This window comes from Seriola aureovittata, chromosome 14, assembly GCF_021018895.1.
Source record: "Seriola aureovittata isolate HTS-2021-v1 ecotype China chromosome 14, ASM2101889v1, whole genome shotgun sequence".
In the NCBI taxonomy this organism is placed as follows: domain Eukaryota; kingdom Metazoa; phylum Chordata; class Actinopteri; order Carangiformes; family Carangidae; genus Seriola; species Seriola aureovittata.
Genome location: NC_079377.1, coordinates 21885645 through 21908188, shown reverse-complemented (window position 1 = coordinate 21908188; position 22544 = coordinate 21885645). Strand labels below are relative to the sequence as shown.

The 22544-nt window shown below is 41.4% G+C and overlaps 1 protein-coding gene across 1 annotated transcript in view; it reads left to right on the top strand.

Moving 5' to 3' along the window:
* The window catches only part of LOC130181839 (contactin-associated protein-like 4), a 64115-nt gene extending 42424 nt beyond the window's left edge, over window positions 1-21691 (top strand). The window contains exons 11-24 of the mRNA XM_056396294.1: window positions 2615-2721; window positions 4401-4520; window positions 4736-4936; window positions 5144-5306; window positions 5587-5714; window positions 5942-6112; window positions 8209-8427; window positions 10376-10615; window positions 12919-13149; window positions 14748-14881; window positions 15392-15479; window positions 16858-17073; window positions 18588-18659; window positions 20415-21691. Coding sequence (XP_056252269.1) covers window positions 2615-2721; window positions 4401-4520; window positions 4736-4936; window positions 5144-5306; window positions 5587-5714; window positions 5942-6112; window positions 8209-8427; window positions 10376-10615; window positions 12919-13149; window positions 14748-14881; window positions 15392-15479; window positions 16858-17073; window positions 18588-18659; window positions 20415-20611 — 2287 coding nt within the window. The 3' untranslated portion in view covers window positions 20612-21691. The remainder of the gene's footprint in view (window positions 1-2614; window positions 2722-4400; window positions 4521-4735; window positions 4937-5143; window positions 5307-5586; window positions 5715-5941; window positions 6113-8208; window positions 8428-10375; window positions 10616-12918; window positions 13150-14747; window positions 14882-15391; window positions 15480-16857; window positions 17074-18587; window positions 18660-20414) is intronic.
* Window positions 21692-22544: the final 853 nt, after the last annotated feature.

The window sequence follows — 22544 nt, the reverse complement described above, 5'->3', positions numbered from 1 at the left end:
GCGTATAATAACCTCTTATCTTGTAAACGCAACAATGACTGAAGCTCTTGTCAAATGACAATCACCACCACCCGCTCCTGCCAAGTTCAGTGGCCCCTTTAATATGGACAATTAAATTAGAAATGCCTCAACAAAAGAAGCTTTTGGCAAGCGATTGGCAAGGTGTTTATTTATATATAGATACATCATACAATATATTTATATATACATACGTGTGCCAGACCTTTGTATAGATATATATGGAGACTAAAACTCTGTTTCACCAATATATATATTGTACACTATAAAATCCATTACAACCATTAGACAGAATCAATATTCTAGACGTTTCCGTGTCATCAAACACTGGAGAAACACTGGCTTCTAATATGTCTCTTTTCTCTGTCTGTAATCCAGAAAATGTCAAGTCAAACTCCACTGTGTCAGTTTAATGTTGTTGTGTATGTGTGAGCAATAACACATTGCTCTCAGACATTAGACCTTTTTCCAAATCATTAGAGCCCATTGGTAAATGGCATACATATTATCCACCAAGCAGCTTTTGTTTCAATGAAATGTCAAGTTGAAAAATTGATTTACACCTCTCCAACCCTTTACCTCCAACCTGCAGTATACTTTCCTGAAATATGTGCCGCTTGACTAATCATATGTTTACAGAATTTATCAGTGGACTCAGAAAGAAATGTAAACAAGGCGACAGAGGACAGCCATAATATGTAATCCATATATTTAAAAGCACAAAGCAGTGAAGTAAATACAAAGTGCTGCACCTGCCTTCATCACAACTTACTTTTAGATAAAAAGAACGCAAAGAAATTGGTGCTAAAAACCAAACTTTACCATCTCACAATCCTGCTGAGTAAGGCCTTTTCCAGCAGTGAATTTCCCACCAGCTAAAAGATTAAACATACACGCTGCGCTCTCTCCCTTTTCTCTTTCAGTCTCTCTGCAGTCACTGACCTCATTTCCCCTTCCTAATATGTTTACCCAGTCACCGCTGAGCTCCAGTCATCCCAACCTTCATCCGCTTTGTTGCTGCCTTCCCCCTTCCTCTTCTTCGATCCCTCTCTCAACCTCAATTCCCCTTCCTGGATTTCTCCCTCCCTGCAGTATCTCCATCATTTTGTCTCTTTCCTCTCACTCTCACTTTTTTCTTCCCCTCCTCCTCCTCCTCTCTTTCTTGTTTTGCTTGCCACCGCCAGCTCCATCCTGACACAAGGATGACATTCAGAAGAAAAAAAAGTTAGCTGCAGCAGAGTTTGCTCATATAGTGTTAGGAGGGAAAAAAAGAGGCAGTGCTCACAGCTCCCAATACTGAGTAAGTAACCCTGTCTGGGCCACGGTCGTGGCTGAGTACAAGGTGAAGGAAATACCAGCTTAAGAGACAGTGGTAACTCAGACACGGCTTCTTGCTGAAACACTGTTCACCCTATATCAAAATATAAAGACTATTCTAGTTTGAGTCCTTCACCTCATAAAGTATTAGTCTATAGTATTTTGGATACCACGATCTATGCTAAAGGACAAAATAATAACACCAGGATTGTTTTCCAATCAGAGAAATCATCGCAGAGAACCCGCAAACACTCCACTGATCCAAAGGAAAATGTCCATGGAAGACAAGAAAAAAAGCAACCCTGTATGAGCATTGTTTTCAGAGCTTTGTTCCATTCAGTGCTGTCAGAAAGACGCTTCAGATGTGTGCCTTCACTTCAACAGTTATTAGTTTGGAGATATGTTTCTGGGCAAATATATGCATCCAAGGGGATTCACTGTGCCGTGCTCCGATACACCATGACAGCTGTCGTAGAGGGAGGGAAGGAGGAAAGGAAGGAAGAGCGTTTCTGATTCACTCCTCCTGTTGAGATTTTTACAGTCAATTATTTAATTTATTAATGCTGTCAATTGTGCTCAACATTTAGAAGAGTGAGGTGTTTAGGAAAGAGGCTTAAGAAATCCTCCAGATGATGACGGCCACTGTTTTTATGATTACACAACTCTATTATTGTTTTATTATTTTTGACAAAAACCAGCACTGAAAAGTCTGTTCAGCCGAAGTCTGACATAGTTTATGCCTTTGTGCCTTGTCATTGCCATATCATTCCAATGGGTGACATATACTTTCATGAAGGCAAGCTGTAAACAGGTATAGTGAAAAGTAAGGTGTTTACTGCAGGTGAGTAACATTAACTAAATTATGCAGTGATCTGTCCCGGCTAAAGCAGCAAACTTTGAGTGGAAGTGTTATTTTACCACCAGGAAAACGTTACCCTAACCTTGACACAATGGTTTCACCTCCTTACTTTTAAATAAAAGGCTACCCTGAACACACACTGTATTTATTAACTTGTGTTCTCTGTTGTAGAGTTTGTGCTAATATCGCAAGTGGGTGAACATTTTGTAGTCAAGTCAAAAAGATAGCTATCCACATTGTCCTTGTCAGTTTTTGTCCTGCTCTCAGCCTCTCAGGATGTGTTTAAGTCAGGAGTAGTGCCCCCTCTGTTGTGGAGTTATTTTAATAAAGCACAGTGTAACTCATTACCTGTACGTCATGGGGACCGGTTATTGGGATAAGGTCTAAATGAGGGCTCTCCTTCCTGTCTCTGTCTCTCAGGTGTTCACCCAATCACTGTGAACATGGAGGCAGCTGCAGTCAATCATGGAGCACCTTTCACTGCAACTGCTCCAGCACCAGCTACAGCGGAGCAACCTGTCACAGCTGTAAGAGCCAGACGCTTTGGCAATTATTGTTCTGCAGAGGTCAAAAATACAATATGGATTCTGTGTGTTTTCGCATGTACGTGTGTGTGTGTCTGTGTATGTTTGCACTTGTGTTCAGCTGTTTCCTGTAATGAGACAACCAGCTGCTTTTAATGTCAGGTCCCTGCAGATGCCGTTGAAGCAGAAGGTCAGGCTGAGATCAAACACCTTTGCTGCAATAATCATTGTTTGGGTGCTGAGGAGTCTCAGTCCAGGGGAAACCACTCAACACAAAGAGAGGAACTTAGAGGAGGAGAAGGAGCAAGGGAGGAAGATGAAAAGAGCTAAAGAGAACAAAGAACTAATAGGTCGTCGTTAGCTCTAAAATTTCAGCGAAGAAGGAGTTTCCTTAGAAAGCTATGTCAGTTTTTTGCCTCTTCACAATCCATGCATCCATATGTAGTGTAAAGATTTTGTATAAAGACCCTGTAAAGTGCTCCTTTTGCAATCTTCTGCACAAACTATAAATTACAGACAAGATATTTGTACCATTTACTACAGTATTCAGACGTGTCAAAGCTGAAATTAATCAAAATCTAATCAAAAATGGAGCAAGAAAGATCAATAAGGTGCTCAGTGGTTCCTACAATAAGCAATAAGCAAGGAGGGAGCTGCTGACTTATATGAATTTGATTATTACACACTTTTGTGGTCTAGAGTGATGTGTTCCAAGCCATTTAACTTATTTTCCAATTACAATTCATCAGATAAGCATCAGTCATAGAAATATTTTGCAGCCTTCCTGACTGCAAATCTCAGCACCTGCGAGCAGCTTGGATGTTTTACAGAATGGCTCCTAAAACCAGAGCTTCTGCTTAAATGGCTCTCAATAACACTCCTGAAGAAGACAAAGACCTCCATTAAAGGAACAGTAGTAGCAGTAGTAGAAGACATTTTGGGAAAATATAATTGTTCACATTCTTGCCGTGAGTTAGACAAAGTACATCATGTCTGTACGTTAAATGTGAAGCTAAACCCAGCAGCTTAGTTTAGCATAAGGTCTGGAAACAGCTAGCTTGGCTCCGTCCAAAGGTAACAACATCCACCTAACAGCACCTTTAATTAACACATTATATCTCGTTTGTTTAATCAGTGAAAACCCTGAACTGCGAAAACATCACACTGTGGTTTCACAGGGGATCATGTGTCAATCTCTGCTCTCTGAGCAGAGACTTCGTGGAGTCTTGTCTTCACACTGAGGTGTTGACAGTTTTTTTTTTCCTACATATCTGCACAGCAGTTACACAGTCATAAAATTTAATAAAGTAAACATTTTAAACATGTTTGATAGCAGAATACCTAAAATACATAAAGTGCACTACATGGTTCCTTTCAGGTTGTTTTGTGTTATGTGATTTAATAATTGTGGAATAACTACTGAAGTTCCAATGCAACAAAAAGCTGCACTTTGTTGTCATGGTTAACCTGCTAATCGCTGAAAGAGATCAAATTTTGAAAGAGAAACAAAATAATAGTCAGCAGTGCGGGTGTGGTGAGCTTTTTATGTGTCCATTGTCTTATAATCTCTCCTTTAATAAAAAGAGAGAGAAGAATATTAACCTGGATACATACGACTGTAAACAGCTGAAAAAAACATGTCCAATGGCTGCGATATTGATGATGTTTGTCTCTGTCCTCAGCGATATACGAGCAGTCCTGTGAGGCATACAAGCACAAAGGGAACACGTCGGGCTATTATTACATTGATGTGGATGGCAGCGGACCCATCAGACCACAGCTAATATACTGCAACATGACAGGTAGCTGACACACACATCAAAACACACACACATCAAATCACACCACGCAGAGGCCTTCGTGTCCAGTCTGTCTTTCATCCTGCCTCTGTTTCTGCCTGTCAGTCCTCCAGCTGAGTGAGGCGTCTTGACACTGAATTTCCTACACACACACACACAAATGGATAAGAAAATTAAAAACACACTCTTTGTCTTTTCTCCGTCTCTCTCTCCACCAGAGGACAAGACGTGGATGGTGATTCAGCACAATAACACAGAACTGACCAGAGTTCGACCATCGCCGGGAAAGAATCAGCACTCGGCTCATTTTGAATACGCATCTGAAGAGGCGCAGCTGGCGGCCATCATCAGCCAATCAGAGCGCTGCGAACAGGAAGTGACCTACCACTGCAGGAAGTCACGTCTTCTCCACACACCAGGTGAGGTGTTGATGTTCTGTGACACCACATAGAAGCACAGTTCATCCATGATTCAACAGTTCTCCATTTATGAAAAAAAATGTTTGTTGATGAATGTTAGTGTTAAGGTTGGGATTTGGCACTTTGGCACGAGAGACAAAAACAAGTGTGTGTGTGTGTGTGTGTGTGTGTGTGTGTGTTGTGTGTGTGTGTGTGTGTCTCTCTCAGATGGCTCTGCACTCAGCTGGTGGGTGGGAGGTCCAGGTGAAGGACAGGTGCAAACGTACTGGGGCGGGGCTTCACCGGGCAGCCAGCAGTGTGCCTGCGGACAACAGGAGAGCTGTGTGGACCTCAAACACCACTGCAACTGTGATGCTGACTACACCGAATGGTATTATGTGTTTACAGGGCGACGAGATTGTAAAATATGCTGCATTAAAACATTTCCTTTGTCTGATTTACGTCAAAAGAATATTATATGCTATATATCAAATATCCTAGGAGGCAGTGATCGTGTTTACAGGTTCATCTTGTGGTCACTTTACTGGTGATAATGATTTTTCCCTTTTTTCTCCCTCATCATCTTCCTCCTCCTTCCTGTTTTTCTTCCTCTCATGCTCTCAATTATACTTGCCACCCCCACCCCTCTCCGTCCTCTCCCCACCATCCAGGACTAATGACACCGGCCTGTTGACCCACAAAGAAAACCTCCCTGTCAGATCTCTGGTGCTGGGTGATGTTCAGAGGCCTGGCTCAGAGAGCGCCTACAGGGTAGGACCCCTCCGTTGCCATGGAGACAGTAAGTCCAGTCCAGAGCCATCAATGTCACCTTGTACATGTGTTTTAAAATGAAGGGTTGTTGTGTGTCAGGTCTCTGTACAATACTGGTCAAATATCAGCAGCATTTAAATGATGGATCGTAGTGTAGTAAAAAGCTGAACTGCAAACTCATTCCTTCTTCTAATCTAATTTTTTTTTTTTAATTTTAAAACTGGGTCGAAAAGGTTTTTCTTAATTTATTTACAGAAAATGTCTGGAACGCTGCGTTTTTTGACAAGGAGACATCGTACCTCCACTTTCCCACATTCCACGGAGAGCTGAGCGCAGACATTTCCTTCCTCTTTAAAACCACCTCATCCTCTGGCGTCTTCCTGGAAAACCTGGGCATCAAAGACTTCATTCGGATCGAACTCAGCTGTAAGTAAAGCCTTTCAAGTCCGGAGTCTAATCCGGACTGCACTTAAATGTGGGTACAACCTGAGCAGGAGGGACCATCCTGGTAGCTAAAGTTTCATGTGGACTGAACTCAGCTGGGGGTGATGGACCTGCATGGAGCTCAACCTCAGGTCCTCTAAACCCTAAAAAAATATTCTTCTCCTGCAACCCCACCATTTATTTTTCCTCCTCTGGGAAATCACTGCAGTGTCATTGTTCCAGCCCGCTGCAGTACATTTCCTTTATAACCACCAGAGTTTATAGTTCTCTGTATCATTGTATTGCACTGGTGTTGAAATAGCATTGTACTGGAACACTTCATCGTCTTTCACATAGTGTGTGCTGCTGTAGCTGTCTCTCAGCTCTTGATAAAGTGTTGTATGATTTTACGTTACTTATTAAAATTAATCTACCATCGTAGCTGGTCTTGATAGAAACAGAAGTACAGGTAACTCTTTATGACAGACTATATAATATATCCACACTATGAACTAGGTTTAACGTTGAAGCCGGCCATCTGATCTCTTTCCTGGAACCGCTGGAACCATTTTTTTTTTTTTTTTTGTCAGTAATATATAGTATGAAACTGCAGCTTTTAGACTGACAGTGCAAAATGAGGACAGTCACACCATCACTCCTGTCACACCGCTGCCACAGCAATACCTTTCCTTCCTTCTGCATATGCACACGGATAAGAAGTCAGAAACTCAGTTTATGATCAAACAAACACCACTCACTTCCCTAATCTAATTAAGTGTGTTTTTGTGTTTATAAATACTTAAAGATATTAGATAGTATTTATTCACCAATGATTGAATGTGCGTGTGTGGATCTTTCATCTTTTGGGGATGCCACATTAAAATTCCACACGAATTTACTGAAAAGCATCAGACATCTGAGTTTTCCACCAACATGAAAAGGCAACAAGCCTTCGTGGCTTGGAGACTGTTAAACAGTCTCAAAGCTCCACACTTACAGTAATTGTAACCCAGTCCACACGTATCAGGCGATCCATGCACACACATTCAACGATCTGTAAACACACACAAAAAAAGCGTTTTATGCAGAGTAATGTTTTCAATTTGTGGCTCATGAAATCAGTCACCAGTGCTGACACTAATTCTCTCCATCACGATATCGATATCAAAATCGCCTCTTCATCTCTCACCCCAACCAAGGTTGCGATAAACCTGGGTGTCATGTTTCGATGACCAGCTCTCTGCTTTGCTCTATACAACATCGAAAAAATCAGACCTTACCTGACTCAGTACGCCACACAGCTCCTAGTCTAGGCCATGGTTATCTCGCTGGTTGTCACCACTACAGCAGTTTAGATGTCCAGCAATCATTGTTTCTGGTTGCTAGGACAACCGCTCTTTTTAGGGTGACATCCTTGTGAGCTGGTCGATGTCAGTAGTTTGCATCACATTATTTTGGTCAGGATATAGTTCTCAAAGTTCCAGTAAAGCTCATGTGTCAACGTGTCAAGTAGCTGTGTGCGCTCCCTCAGCAGAAATCACTTCATCTTGCTCCCTCCACAGACGGTGAAACTCTCACAGGGAATAAGAGCTTCAGAGTGGTCCTCGGTCAAAGGCTAACAAGTGAAAAACAGGCGACGAGAGAGCGTTTGCGAATTTAAAAGGCTCTTTATAGTCTGGATATTAATGAGAAAGCCTCACAGGTTCAGCATGAGCTCAACAGGCCGATGTGCTTTGTTGGCACCAATTTCTGTCATGCAAATAGGGCGACATCATTAGCGATTTTACTTGAAAGTGCATTTCATGTAAAATCACTCTTCTCTTTTTTTCTATATTTCTTTTAATGTATGGAATTAAAAGCTGAATTTTTTGCTTTACAAATGCAGATACACTCTAAGAAATGTTCTTGTGCATTACATATATACCTAAGCACACCTTTGTATGTGTGTTTGTGTGTCTGAGCACTGGCCAACACCTGGTCTGTCTACAGGTGGAACAAGTTGATAGGCTGCAGGGAGACAGGAACACTGGGTGGTAAGAAAGGGATGTTGCTCAATATTTACAGTAAGACTTGATTTTCTTTTTCCTTCCCTGACGCAGCCTCTACTGAGGTCCTCTTCTCCTTCGACGTGGGTAACGGCCCGTTGGAGGTCGGCGTGAAGGCCGGCTTCCCACTGAACGACAACAGGTGGCATCGCATTCGAGCCGAGCGCAACGTTAAAGAGGCGTCGCTTCGCCTCGACGAGCTCCCTGCCGCCACGCAGGAGGCTCCTGCTGACGGGCACATCCACCTGCAGCTCAACAGCCAGTTATTCATAGGTTAGTGTGAATGTGTGTGTGTTTCTGTTTGAAATGCAAAGCTGCCTTTTTAATTCCTCAACATGGACAAAAACAATATTCAGACAAGGCCTTTGTTCTTACTGTCATTATTTTTCTTCAGCAGCTCTGGACACATCTTCCAGAGCCCCATGTAACAATACTCTCTGTTTTTCCCCTCCTCTCACTCTGTTTCTTTTACTCACTTAGTGTCCCTCTCTTTTTCACACACCCACACCATAATACAAAACGACTCTGTGCTCGTACGGTACATTTCACTTACCCCAGGGAGACTGGGTGATTTTACATCTTGTCACAGAATCCAAACCCTTGAGCAACACTCCCCACTATAGCACTGCTTCCCATCCTGGCTCATGGTGTACAGGGAACATATTGCAGTCTGGTTATTGAAACTGACACATTTAAGTTACTTTAATGAGCCTATATTCTTGTTATTTAGGCCGAGGTTTTGGAACTAATACTATATGACCTAAAAGACTGGGATAAAATCACCACAAATTGTTATAAATATCCTCAGGACAATGATTTGCACTGGTCAGTTTCCTTGCAATATCCTTGCTGCAGTGTTTGAATCCAGTCCATTACTTAAGGTAGTCGGCTAGTGACAGCTCCTGATGAAACTCTGGGTCCTGATATGAACCTCATCAGCTGGGCAGTCCTGGAAAGCTGTTTATCTCATCATAGCAGTCTTGAGGTAGCCAGTTTGGCATGCTGAGACAATTATAAGTAGCAGAGCCTGAACTCTGAGGACAGTTGGAGGTTGTAATCCGAGAAGTCGGAAAACAATAACTTCTGGAGTTTAAATTCTGCCGGTGAAGGAAAGAAAAAAAACTGTTTTCCTGTCACAGTCAGCCAGTCGGGCAGGACAAGCAGACTGTCAGAGAGACTGACAGCTCGCCAACTTTCCAGATATCAACAATCAGCATGGTGCTCAGCTGGCAGACAGACAGCTAGTAAAAAGTCAACTCCTTGAATTTTTCACCTGCCAGTTTGTGTTTCAATGCGTTTCATCACCTCATGATTGAAAAAGATTCAGTATGCGTGTGGTTACAAATCATTGTTTCTGGAGGTTCAAAGGTTGCTCAGCTGTTAATAATAAAATCAAATACATATATGAAATCAATCTGCATCACCATGCAACAATAATGGATCTTAAAGAAAATTATGCAGACTTGATGTTCACTGTGATAGATGCACAACATAATGACAGTTTCAAGATTGATTTTCATACCTTCAGAACTGAATGAAAACTGTAGCAAAGATACATTAAAGAATATTGCACTGCTATGCTTCTGTAATGACATGCTATAACCCGCACCTAAAAGAACATTAGCAAGGGTTTAATAATAGTTATGTTGTCCAAAAATTTAAAATGGCTCACACTATTTTCCACCCACTTATCAATTAACCTGTGTGGAGAACATAAAGTGGTGCAGAGGTGTCTTAAACAGCCTTCGATTGTCACAGTTAGGGTACTGAATCGGCAAACTGCACAAAATGTCAGTTACTGGCACTTGAGCTTTCAAAAACTGAGCCTCTGCATGAGATCCTCTGCAGTCAAAATCAGCAGAAAAGCATGATTCAAAGACACAACACTGTATGTGTACTGTTGATTGATGATGATTATTCCATTAATCAATTAGTTTACTGAGAGAAAATGAATCTGCAACAATTATAGATTCACAGCTTCTTAAATGTGAGGATTTACAGCTTTTCTATGTTTTATATCATTGTCACTTCAGGTTTTGAACTATTGGTCAAGCAATTTTAAGATGTCACCTTATGCATTTTTAACAGCGTTATGTATTACATGATTAATCAGGTAATCAAATGACTATAGATTATGCTGGACTGAACTAGAGATTATATGTGTCACATGCAGGAAAAAGGAAAAGACAGACCAAATGCTGAGTTTTTCCTTTGTCTTCAGGAGGCACGGCCTCCAGGCAGAAAGGCTTTCGGGGTTGTATTCGCTCCCTGCAGCTGAATGGCGTCACACTGGACCTGGAGGAGAGAGCCAAGATCACCCCCGGGGTTCAGGCGGGATGTCCAGGCCACTGCAGCAGCTACGGCTCCCTGTGCCAGAACCAGGGACGCTGTGTGGAGAGATCCAACAGCTTTTCCTGCAACTGTGGCCCGTCTGCTTACACTGGAGCCTTCTGCGACAGAGGTACACAAGCTTTTCTCACCAATCTCCCTCCAGCGCCTGGGGCCATCATAGCGCCACACTGCAGAATTAGCTTTTATGCAAATAATGACTAAATGAGAAACAGGATGACTGAAGACATAGTCAGCCTAAAAAGATTGTTATGGTGTTTTCAATTCAGAAACATTCTGATAAAGCCGATTCTGTCTTCAGCTCTTTGTGTAGTCAAAGCCATATGAGTGAGATCTCAGTGAACTTTTTAGATCTATTAGTTAGCTAGTGAACCAGCAATGTTAAAATGGAGCTATAGCCGCCAGCTAGCTTCAGTTAAATGCACACACACTAATTTTTTTTTTTTTTTATTGAACCCCTAAATCCCCAAATGTTGATGTTTTGTAGCTCATCACTGAATTTCAAAACTTCAACGAGACAATCGCCACCCTCCTCTCCTGGCAAGAAACCACGTACGGTGGCAGAGAAAACTTACAAATAGCCCCTTTAATATCCATTTTCTCTCATTCTTAGGTTCCCCTTCAGTAACTTCAAACCTGTCTGGTAGAATATAATCTTTATCACCTTGTTCCAACTCGTCGCTGAGATTTCATTTATGATAAACCTGAGTTCAATTTTCAAACTCAAGATTTGATGTTTTATGTTTGCACGATTCCATTAGACCATCGTTTTATAAAGATCTCCCCAAATTTATCCTGACATTGTTACATTTTAAATAACGCTTTCTGTTGGACCCAAAGGGAGGACAGACAGAGAGAGCTGAGCGGTTTAACAAAGGCTGTTTATTGTAGATTTTATGCTTAAGGCTGGGGCTGGGATCGCTGGAGAGCAGGACAGGCAGCCGAGCAGGGGACTGGAGGAGGAACACAGAGCGGGCTGGATGCTGGATCTCAGGCTGGGGTTCATAGACACAATGAGGAGTTCTGGCAGACAGACAAAGTTGAACCTGGAGCACAGGCAAAGAATAGTTAGGCTGGAGTCAAAAGCAACACCAGGAAAACTTGACCTCAAAACCCTGAGTTTGGCCGTAGTGTGGTACGACACGAGTGGATGGACAATCTGATGAAGAGTGGATTAAGGAGCCGGGGTTTAAATACCGCAGGAGCTTGTTGAGTAGATGAGCTGCTCTGAAGCAAACTGGCATTATGGAGAGGTTCTCATTCATAGACAACACAGAGCTGAGCAAGAATGTGAGTCATTCAGTAGCTTTTCAGCAGCAGTGACTGATGCTCCTAAGCTGCTGTTACAGTGCAGCACCTGAAAGTGGTCTATAAATAAAACACACGCACACTTTGAGATATGAGGAGAGACCATACACGCCAAAAGGAGGTCACGAATAAAGTCGAGTCCAGGTGCACACTGCACCGCCGTGTACTCAACACATGAAATCCTTATTTTACACAGCTGCTAATCATCTTAATCCCGTGGTAAAATAAGTCTTGAGGACGTCTGTGGTTGTCTGATAATTTTGACTCTTTCTACTTTAGGAACAAAATATCAGTCTATTGTCTTTTTTCCAACACTGAAGGAAAACATTAAAGTTAATATACTGCGATGAAGTCTTCCTCAGTATTTAAGAGACATAACTTTCTGTTTCTAATATTTTGGGCTTTTTAAACTGTATGATACTAGAGAGCAAAGAGCTGAGTGCAGACTTCTGCTCCTTTTATAATAAGATGTAATCATCTGTATAGAAACGTAGATGCTGTTATTTTCCCAACTGCTTGGTGTCTTAAAAAGTTTTCTGTAAAGTAACTTGGGCATTATTCCAGACTGTTGTTTTCTAATGCATTGCAAAAATTAGTTTTCTTAAAGACCTCACGCCTACTCGACTTGTTTTTTAAGTCGTCACAGGAAGTCATCATGTCAGCACTGTCATGCAGCCTCATATGTATCCAATAATTAACAGCCCCAGCTGTATTGTCTGTTGGAGATCCACAGTTATATCTGCGACGTAAGTCACAACTCTGGGTCGCAACTGTGTTAGAATTAGCAGCCAGATTTTGTATTTTTCTTTTCACCTGTCAGCTGGTTTTCCTGTGGCTGCCTGTTCACCAATTCACTAATTAGGCATTGTCAGTGTTGTATGAATCACTGCTATAGCCACTGTGAGATTAGCTGTTACTTAGATGCAGTGTGAAGGTATACTGTATATATACTGGATGCCAATTTAAATGCAAATCATACTCTGTTAATGAGTGTATGCACAGGATAAAAGGTTAATGGGCCTTAGTTTCCAGACAAAATGAAATGGTAAAGAAAATGTCAAAAGGTTGTTTGTTTGTTTTTTAATGTAATTATCTCCCTCCCTGCAGAGGTGTCAGCCATCTTAAAGTCAGGCACCTCCATCACCTACACCGTCAAGGAGCAGGTGATGAACGAGCCGAACAGGAGCTACAGCGCCCTGCCCTCCTCCCTTTACTCTGACATGACCCTGAGAGCAGAAAACATCTCCCTGAGCTTCAGGACCAGCCAGAGTCCTGCTCTGCTGCTCTACGTCGGCTCTTACCACAGAGAGTACCTGGCTCTGCTGCTCAACAAGCATGGTGAGCACTCACATCCTCTTACCTGTATCGTATTTTTAACAAGGAACACTTACTTTTCTCAGTCGAGTGGTCACCAGTAGCCCTTTTCTTCTGCCTGGTACCAGCTCAACTCAACTCGACTCTTTTTGGTTTTCCATCAGGCAAAAAATGGGGGGGGGGTACTGTCTGCAGCGAAAGAAGTACCTGGTGCCAAAAGCAAGTAGAGTCGAGTGGAGTCGGTACCATGTGGTGGAAAAACACGATATGTTGTGTCTAAGCATCGTCATGAGGTTCATCTCCTCTCTCTCTCTCTCCCTGCATGAAGGAGGCTTTTGTTTCTTGCTCTATTTTAATCTGGAAACGAAGTCCACAGCTTCTGTAACCCTCATCTGCTTCTCTGGACGGCCCTGAATGTCTCAGTAGAGCATCACTATTGAAATCCTTTGAAATGAAAGAAACATTTTCTTGCATTTGAAAACTTTCTTTTTCAAATTAATTTTTTATCCGAGTCTGTGTCGCTTCGTTGTCTGGAAAACATAGACGTGTGTTAATCTGATCTTGTTAACAACGGTTGAAGGGTGAAAATTTCAGCTAAAACTTTTCACCTCCTACAAACTCGCTGACAATCCGTATAGAGTCTGTCAGCTCTGCAGTCATCTCCTGTTACTTGTTAATTGTGGTCACTGTAAGACTGCCTCTCACTTCCCTCTGTCTCCTCTCCTCTAATAAATGTGGTACAAAAGGTAAGTGTTAAAAATAATTAGCAGGGCTGAAGAAAACATGAATAATGCATGATCTGAAAACTTTCTTTCCCTCTCACTCCGTCTGTGTCTCCTGAATACATATAATCTATTCTGTTCAGATTACACTGGCCTCACAAGGATTACATGCGTTCTCAGTTATTATTCAAGATATGCTCATGTGAATTGGTCGTCATCTAAATGGCTTTTTTTTTTTTCAACAGTACAATAGAAAATAAGCTTTCCAGGAAAGCCTTAAGTTCGACTATATCCCTCTCTCCCATGGAACGCCATAAAAATCCTATAAATGATCTTGTTTCTGTGAGGTATTATTGACACTACTTGGCCCTAATTTTCTAAATATTGAATTTTATTTGGTTTATTATTCAGCTGCTGTTGCCCTGGAACATCCAGGCCTCTCTTGATACATATTAATACCCACTAAAATAAATTTCTATTAATGAAGATGATGGGTACAAGGGCAGATTTAGCATAGAAAATATCCGTAGAGCATTTCAGTGGTTCTGATTCTAATGCACATAGTTGGGTGGTTTTTTAAGCAGTTAAGGAAATTGAAATGTTTATTGTAGAAGGTGAAATTGTGAATTTTTAAAACGATTGCATCAATGAAGAATCACAAAAGACTAATGATATTTGATTAATATGTTAGAGTGACAATAGACAGCTTTTTTGTTTTGACTTATCATTCTGAAGTAAATGTTGATTTCACAATGTAATTGCTATAGAACCATCAGCATTTAGATGCCAAAAACCCTACAAGAGGTTGCTTTTGAACATGTTTTCATTTTCATCATGACGTCCTGTTTCTTTCTGTGTTTGAGTGCCAGTGTGATGTTTTGTTGATTTCTGTGTGTTCAGACAAGCTGGAGGTACGGTACAGACTGGACGGCAGCAAAGACACAGAAATCCTGAGGAGCAAAGTGAGGAACCTCGCTAATGGACAGCTACATGCTGTTACTATCAGCAGACTGGCAGACGCTGTCTCTGTGCAGGTAACAAACAAACACACACAGGATATCACACTGTTCTACTCAGTCAGTATTTAAAGCACGAGTCGGCCTGGTGTTCTCAGCAGCTACTTCGTCAGTCAACTTCAGCGACCAGCAGGAGAAGCAACAGGAAGACAGCAGGGACGAGCTGCAGGAATCACCGATAAGTCTGAGCTGCAGTCAAACGTCTCAACACATTTTTTCTCATTTGCTGAAGATAGCACTTCTTCTGCAGTTGGGTTCCCTGTAAGTCAAAGTGTAACCTTGGGGCACCTGATTCAAAGACATGATGTTTGTTTTAGCACAAGTTTTACTTCCTACGCTGATAAAACACACAGCCGTTCCTCTAACTCTGTTTCCATCACAGATGAAACTTCACTGTATTCATGACTTATTAGAAACAAATATCAGGGCGCTGGACACTCAAAAAGCTGTGCAGCATTACTAACATTTTCCTGTTGTGTCATCAGTTGTATGTTTTGAGGAATTTACCCACCAGTGATTTTCTTTCAGATCGACCAGAACACCAAAGAGGACTTCAACCTGACATCTGATGTAGAATTCAATGGCATCAGGTCCCTGGTTCTTGGCAGAGTGCACGGTAAGTGAGACGGCTTCAAAAACCCAGACGAGGCCTTTCAAGCTGCAGAGCACTCAGACTCATTTCAGAGATTTTCTACTTTGTATGCTGTTGTACAGGATGCAGCAGGTAAAGAACAAAGACAGAAATTAATATAAATGTCTGTCACTAAGATGGGAATTTATCACCTGTTAACACGAGAAATGCAACAGTATGATTCTGTTTTAACTAAGAAAATCACAGTTCGACACATTCCTGACTGGAGATTCAGACACCAACTACCCAGAGTCAAATTTTACATTAACTGTATCAGTAGGGTGTAAACATCTCTTATCGTGTTAATCATCATGATGGAAACAACAGAATTGAAATCAATGCTTCAAAGAAGACAGTAAAGCACCGTTAGCACTGTCAGACCTGTTGGCAAAGCAGCTTAATAACACACAGTTCCAGTTTTATGAAGCTACTTAAAGACTGACAGACCGACAGAACCGTGCCACCAGCAGGTGTTACCGTACTTCACTTGCACCAGGTCTTTAGGGCGCTACGCTACAAAGCCTCTACTTAACCGCTAATGCAGGAGTTCAACATTAAGGACACTGCTCATAATATTACAGCATGTACTGTAGTATTCACAACACAATCTAATGTGCCAATTATTCCCCTGGTGGTAACTTGGCAAGAAGGCTTTCCCTTTGTTATTTGCTCCTGTGATTGTTCACAGTGTGTACACAACAACTTTCCAAACAGAGTACTCATTCCTCTTGGGAGGTTAAGGTTGCTTCGATGGCATTGCAGTATTACCTGGTCTGGAGAGCTGTAGCAGTACAGTGCACAATGCTTTCTACTTCCATGTGGGTTTGTCGCAGTATTGAACAATAAAGTTTGGTTAAACACGGACGAAAATATACCTCAGGTGCTCCGATAAAATGTTTGGAGACTGGAGGATTCGGCTTCTGCATCGATTGAAATTCAACTAAAACAGCATGAACGACGATTCTACCAAAATACATCTGCTGCTGTCTTCTGTCTGTGCGGTGTGACTGTTAAACAGATCAGACGTGTAACAGAGACACGGCAGCGCTGTAATTTGCTTTGTCATGACCTAGTTATGTTCGCCTAGAATCGTGCCCTCAGAGACGGACTAAGAAATAGGTTGCTAATAAGATGAGTGGCTGTGGGACCTCCTGACCCAGGTGTAGCGCCGGTGCAGCAATCCCACTATAAAAAGTCACGCTTGTCCTCATCAGCACGCTTTGACTGAACCAGTGATATGAGGGTTTTAAGGTAAAATCACACGTTTCATGTGATACATATTACAACCAGGGAAAGTGTGTGTTATCGTTCCAAAGATTTAAAGGTCTACTGCTAAAATAGTGCTGTGTCTCTTTCTCTCCAGACTCCGGTGAGCTGGATCCAGACCTGGCTCGGCTCACCTCTCTGGGTTTCACAGGCTGCCTGTCCGCTGTCCTCTTTAACTCCATCAGCCCTCTGAAAGCCGCTCTGCTCCACCCAGACACCAGCCCTGTGGTTGTCACCGGCCCACTGGTCCAGTCCGTTTGTGGCTCCACTTCAACCAATCCCTATGCAGCAGAAACCACACATCACCAATCAGGTCAGAGGGACATTGTGTTTTTATCTTGGACTCCATTCACACTTGTCATTGCGAGAATCCACATGCTATTTAATAATGTCTCTGTCGGCCTGATCACAAATCTGACTGTAATCCGTCTACAGGCAAACTGGGGTAAGCCCAAAGTTCAGGGTGCACCTGACGCTGTTTGGTAACTGCCAAAAACCGCACAAGAAGAATAAATCATGCACTATTGCAGTGAGCTACAATTAGCTCTTATAGTTGTACATGTTAAGCCAGCTTTTACTGTAACTAGCTTTGCGTACTAGCTTACTGAGCAAAATACAAAGGTAATAGTACGAGGGGTCTTCCCATATGTTATATTTTCATGTTGAAAAGTGGAAAAAAAAAATATTCATTGCTACAAAAGTCTCAAAGCAACTTCTCAAATGTCAGTCAACTGCTGCTGGGAAACGCTCACCCTGTGGATTAAGGACTCTGTTTACTCTTTTGAAAAATCTGCACAATAGCTCCATTATTGTCATAGTTTATATTTGCATTCACAAAAAACAGTTCAGGACATCTCAACACTCAGTTTGTCAGGCTCAGCTCTCAACTGTCAGACACTTCAGTCAGGCTTTAGTTTGTTTTGTTTTGGGTTTTTGTTGTCGTGTCTCTCATGGAGAGCTGTCCTCCGTTAGACGGACCATAACGGTGGTTTGGCATGTTTGGCCCATCGGCTGAACTGGTTTCATGAATGCTGCACGTTGAGGCAGGTTTCATGTCTCTGCACATTCTTGTTCACAATGGAGGACTGAACAACGAACAAATGATTGACAATAATGTAAAATGTACAGATGTGTAGTTCATGGTCTAAAGCTTAGACGGCCTTTTAAACTCCTGTTTGATTCATTATTTAAACCTGTTTCCGCTCAGCTTCTAACTTTATCAAAACGTTGGATTTTCTGATGTAAGATGGCAGCCAATGAGTTCTTCATGTTTCATAATGAGCTCATAGACACTATAGACTCATACTACAGGTGTAAATTAGAGCACCCCTTTTCTCCGGAGGCTGAAATTAATAAATGTTATTGAGGTTACTGTATCGACTGCTGTCCAGCCCTCTGTGATGGGACCTTCTTGTTCCTAATAATGTAACAACACCAGGTTAACGGCCACTAGATGAAGCAATTGACTCAGACCTGGAAAGGGTTTCCTTCGCTATATCTTTCCCCTGTGGTCAGTCGTACGGATAATAGTGAAACGTACTGTGGTTTCCAATATGCCTTATCTGCTCTGACTGATGGTCTGACTGTATGTGATGATTCCTGTTTCCCTGCACATTTCCTGCGCTGAGCGTCTCTGTGTAGAATCTCCGTTTCTATTTTTCATGTCACGGATGACCTCCCTGCTCCCCTCCTTTTTTCTTTTAGTCTCTTTTAGTTTGACTTCATTTCTTCTATTTGTTCCTCACTCTTTTTATTCCCCTGTTATCCTCCTTCCAAACGTGTCCTCATATCTTTCCTGCCTATTTCCTCTGTCTCTCTGCGCTGCAGGCCAGGCTGGATCAGTGGGAACGGGTCAGCCTTTGGTCAACGCCATCAGGAGTGACTCGGCTCTAATTGGAGGTACTGTAACTGCAACATGTCTCACTGTCACTCTGCCATTATCATCAATCATGAGACAGAAATTCTCTGTATATCAAGCTGTGACAATGTGATGTACAAGAGTTTAAGATACTTGAAAACTTTGAATTCTTTTCTTTTAAGACGTGACACTGAATTGTATACTGCGTAAATGAAAGCTTGACAAAACCTTGAGTGTCTTAGTACACAAAGTAAAACACAACTAATTATAATACAAATGACTTTATACTGCACGTACAACTAGTGGCCATTTTTTTATTGGCTGACATTGGTGCAGAGACCTTCTAATAAATGAAAATGCCCCGGGAGCCTGGAGAAAATGAGCAGACAGCAGCACTAATGATGAAGCAAAAGCAATCTAATGTTTTCTCGTGCCTCTTTGGCCTCTTACCAGTTGTTTTTTAAGCAGGAGTTTTTTTTTTTCATAATGTTTCGTCTCTATTTTGGGTTCTTCAATTCAATTCTGTCCCCTTTGAAAACGAGGCTTGTAAAGTCACAGAGCTGTGTAATCTGCTGCCTGCATCCTAAAATATCTATACATTTCAAAATGTACCACAACCAACACACAGATTTCACACTTTCTGTTCCTGACACATCTGTTTGAGCTTACGTCACACCCTGATACAGTTTGTATGTAGAGCTAAATACAGCTGCAGGAAGTGCACAACACAGTCCATCACCTGTGTTACGAAAGCTCACTTCAAAATAAAACGCTACTTTTGTTATGTTACGGTCAGGGGTGTTCGATATGCAAAAGAAAATCATATATTTTGGCAGATTTTCATTTTCACTAAAATATATTTATTGATAATATAAAGATGATGATGATGTGATTTTTATTGGGGCTTGTACCAAACAACATGTACATATGTGGAGAATATGATTTGTATCTCTTTAGCACCACAATGCTTCATTTATGGCGAGTTGTGATGCATTTTATCCTGCGATTTGAATATTGCACTTGGCCATATTGTGATTTTGATAATATTTTGATTAACTGTTCAGCCCAAGAAGAGAAGTGTATTCTCTCATATCAACAGTGACGTAACCTTCACCGCATGAGGCGGATTTTATTTTGAAGAACATCGTCTTTTTTCACTTCTGTTTCTGTACAATAAAAAAGTGAAGTCTGTAAAACCAGTAAATGTCAGCTGTTGATGTGTCCTCTGTCTCAATACAGTGGCAGTCTCAACATTTTGCTCCACAAAGTCGTTAATGTCTAGATGAAACTTTTTTTTTTAATTTTTAATTTTTTTTTTTTTACCTTGAAGGTAAAACGAACGCAGCAGCGTACACAGAGATCTGCTGCAGTCAGTATGAGAGCGTTTGTCTGGCAGCGATACAATTACAGACTTTGATTAGTTTCGCAAAGAAGAAAGTGGAAAAAGCTTTAAAAGTGTCCAGATGTGTGAAGCTGATACGTACCTAAATATGCAGACTCAGGGCTGTAATTACTGTCAACGCTTCCTCTTCTAAATATTGACAAGGAGGGGTAAACGCTTATTAAATCAATTGTGTTGTGTTTCGTATTTTTACTTAGTTTTGTAGATTTTTTTCTCTCTGTGAAGAAAGAGTCTTTTATCTGTCAAAGTTGGATCAGTACATTTACAGTGACAGGTTTGAATCATTGTATTTATTCTACCGGCCTGTTCTTGCTTTTTAAAGTGGACTTCCCTCACATAGATCTAAACTGTGAGTAAGGAAGGCTGTAACTTTTTCCATTTCTCTGCTTCACAGGTGTGATAGCGGTGGTGATCTTTGTGACCGTGTCTGCATTAGCCGTAATGGCCCGATTCCTCTACAGGAGGAAAGGGTTGTGTCAGAGCCAGGAAATAAAAACAGTGAAACCTGAAGACAGCCCCGAGCTGCCGTTCAGCAGCCAGAGCAGCTCGCACAACGGTCCGAGCGAGAGCCAGAAGGAATATTTTATTTAGGTGGAGGTTTGACCCGCTGCTGACCTGGAGGTGTTGGAGCTGAGGAGACGGAGACAGTGATGCCTTGTCAAGCCTCAGTGCTTTACACTAAAAGAGTGTAGAGAGAGACTGAGCCCGAGCAACAAGAGCTCAACAAGACGGGAAGATACAAACAGAATGACGCACTCATGATCTGTCGTCTTTGCTTTGGTTTTGTTTTTGTTTCTGTGGTTGTATTTTTGTAAAGACTGTACATAGATGCACAAAAACAAAGTGTTGAATTTATAATGTGTGGATACTGTCAGTAGAGCAATTGTAAATATCTAATGATGTAAATCTTAAAATTATGACTTTATATCAATCAGTCTCTTTTTCTGTTCTGTTGAGATGTTTCAAATTATTAAGTGAGCAACTGTATTTTTCATGGAGTCGGTAAATTAAATGCGTTAATGGGTTAAATGCATTTTCTGACGTGGATAATGTGTTTGCTGTTGTTGGTGAGTGAGGCAAGTATTCATATATATATATATATTCTTCTTCCTTTGGCCATCTACTGAATGAACTGTGGGCGATCAAGATGTATCTATTTACATTGAACATTTCTCGTTTCATTCTCTGAAAAAGTTTCGCTTTTATTTATTTTTATATCCTTTGTTTGGTTTCTGGTTTTGGTAGAGAGACAGATACAGTTAGGACAACAAAATATTCCAGCCTTTTTGTTCCCACCATCGGTCCGAGAAAAACATTTTATCTTTTAAAAACTCACGTCTTTGTCTGAAAAGGCAGAGAAGTAAAACAAGTTGGAAATTGCAATGAAAATCATGTATCAGCTGATGGAGAGCAAAGCAAAGCATTTCACAGAAAGTGGCCAAACTCATGAAGAAGAGCTGGATAAAAGCAAGTGATAAAATCCAACAGATGTTTGTTTTCTCTTCAGGCGCTACACGACCTCTGACCTACGACAACACAATGATCTTCACAGTGCTGGAGATTTACTGTAATGTCAATGAGTTTGAGTGATCTGCTGTTGGATCTTAATTTGTACAGATATTTTAGTAACAAACACACTTCTGTTCAGTGAAAATTAAATGATTGATCTTTTTTCTGGAGTGGTTTTATCTTTCCTCTTAGCTAAATTACAATCATGCATTTTTATTGCGCTATTAACTGTTCTGTTCTATTATACATAATTTTCTATCACTCACTCCAACGGCTTCCATTGTGAAAACAGTGGTGATTGTCAAATGGTACAAAGTAGAGTTGAATTAATGAACATGAGATTTTCAGTTTGATCAATGAACACCCTTTAGCTCATTTAAAAAGCAACTTCATTTGAGGTTTAGAAACCTAATGTCTGAATTAATTATTTCTCTGTTACATGAAGCCGAAACAACAATTTTAATTACCATACATTTGGCACTTTAAAAGTTGCTGGTGGATGGGTCTTTTCTTCACCGTGTGGCATTTCTGATGGATATTAATATGCATCTGTCTGCAGAGGGGGAGATAACTTCTCTGTGCTGCTTTGTGAAGCGTTCAGGTGCTGGAGATGTCAAGCTAATTCCTGTCAAAAGACCCACCTAGCCTCTCTCCGAGCTGAAACGATAACACACAGACACAGCTTTGATATGTGATGGCCCATCCGCCCTCCTTTTACACACACAGAAACACACACACACACACAACAGGACTCTGATGATCCAGATGACAGCAGCTGGGTGGTTGTCAGCAGGTATTATTTACAGAGAGGGATTCTTCCGTGCACCTAATAACACCTCATTAGGGAGAACGACAAGAGGACTTGTTGTAATGACACACGCTGCAGCGCCAAGAGGGGAAAACAATTCAGATCATAAGTCAAGATCATCCTCACCTCACTTATCTGAAGTGAAGACAATTATGTGAATATTATGTTCCCCCAACAAAACCTGGATTATGTGACAGCATGCCACCA